At 64.2% G+C, this 363-nt stretch overlaps 1 protein-coding gene across 1 annotated transcript in view; it reads left to right on the top strand.

Moving 5' to 3' along the window:
* Nucleotides 1–179, top strand: part of NDOR1 (NADPH dependent diflavin oxidoreductase 1) — a 15,828-nt gene extending 15,649 nt beyond the window's left edge. Inside the window, 1 exon segment of the mRNA XM_009075511.1 lies at nucleotides 1–179. Within this exon segment, the coding sequence (XP_009073759.1) occupies nucleotides 1–124 (124 nt within the window). The 3' untranslated portion in view covers nucleotides 125–179.
* Nucleotides 180–363: the final 184 nt, after the last annotated feature.

Raw genomic sequence — 363 nt, 5'->3', positions numbered from 1 at the left:
GGCGGTGGCCGAGGCGCTGCGGTCGGTGTTGCAGCTGGAGGGTGGCCTGTCACCCTCGGAAGCAGAGGAGCATTTATCAGCCCTGGAACGGTCCCAGCGCTTCCAAGCTGAAACCTGGTCGTAAGGCTGGCTGCCTGCCTCCCCCTTCCCACAAACTCTGCCTCAATAAAGGAGCCAGCAAACCAGTCTGTCTCTGGCATCTTCCTTGGGCTGGGATTGCTCCAGCCAGGATGGGGCCTGGCCAAGGGGGTGGATTAACCCAACCAGCCCTTCCCTACTGGCAGCAGGGCCGTGGGGGGTGAGAGGACCCCATGTCCTGGAGGGGCTTGGCTCCCTGTGGCCCCTGGAGAGGAGGCAAGGGGG

Source organism: Acanthisitta chloris, unplaced genomic scaffold (assembly GCF_000695815.1).
Source record: "Acanthisitta chloris isolate BGI_N310 unplaced genomic scaffold, ASM69581v1 scaffold36075, whole genome shotgun sequence".
Classification (NCBI taxonomy): domain Eukaryota; kingdom Metazoa; phylum Chordata; class Aves; order Passeriformes; family Acanthisittidae; genus Acanthisitta; species Acanthisitta chloris.
The sequence above is the reverse complement of the archived record's forward strand: the minus strand, read 5'-3'. Positions and strand labels throughout refer to the sequence as shown.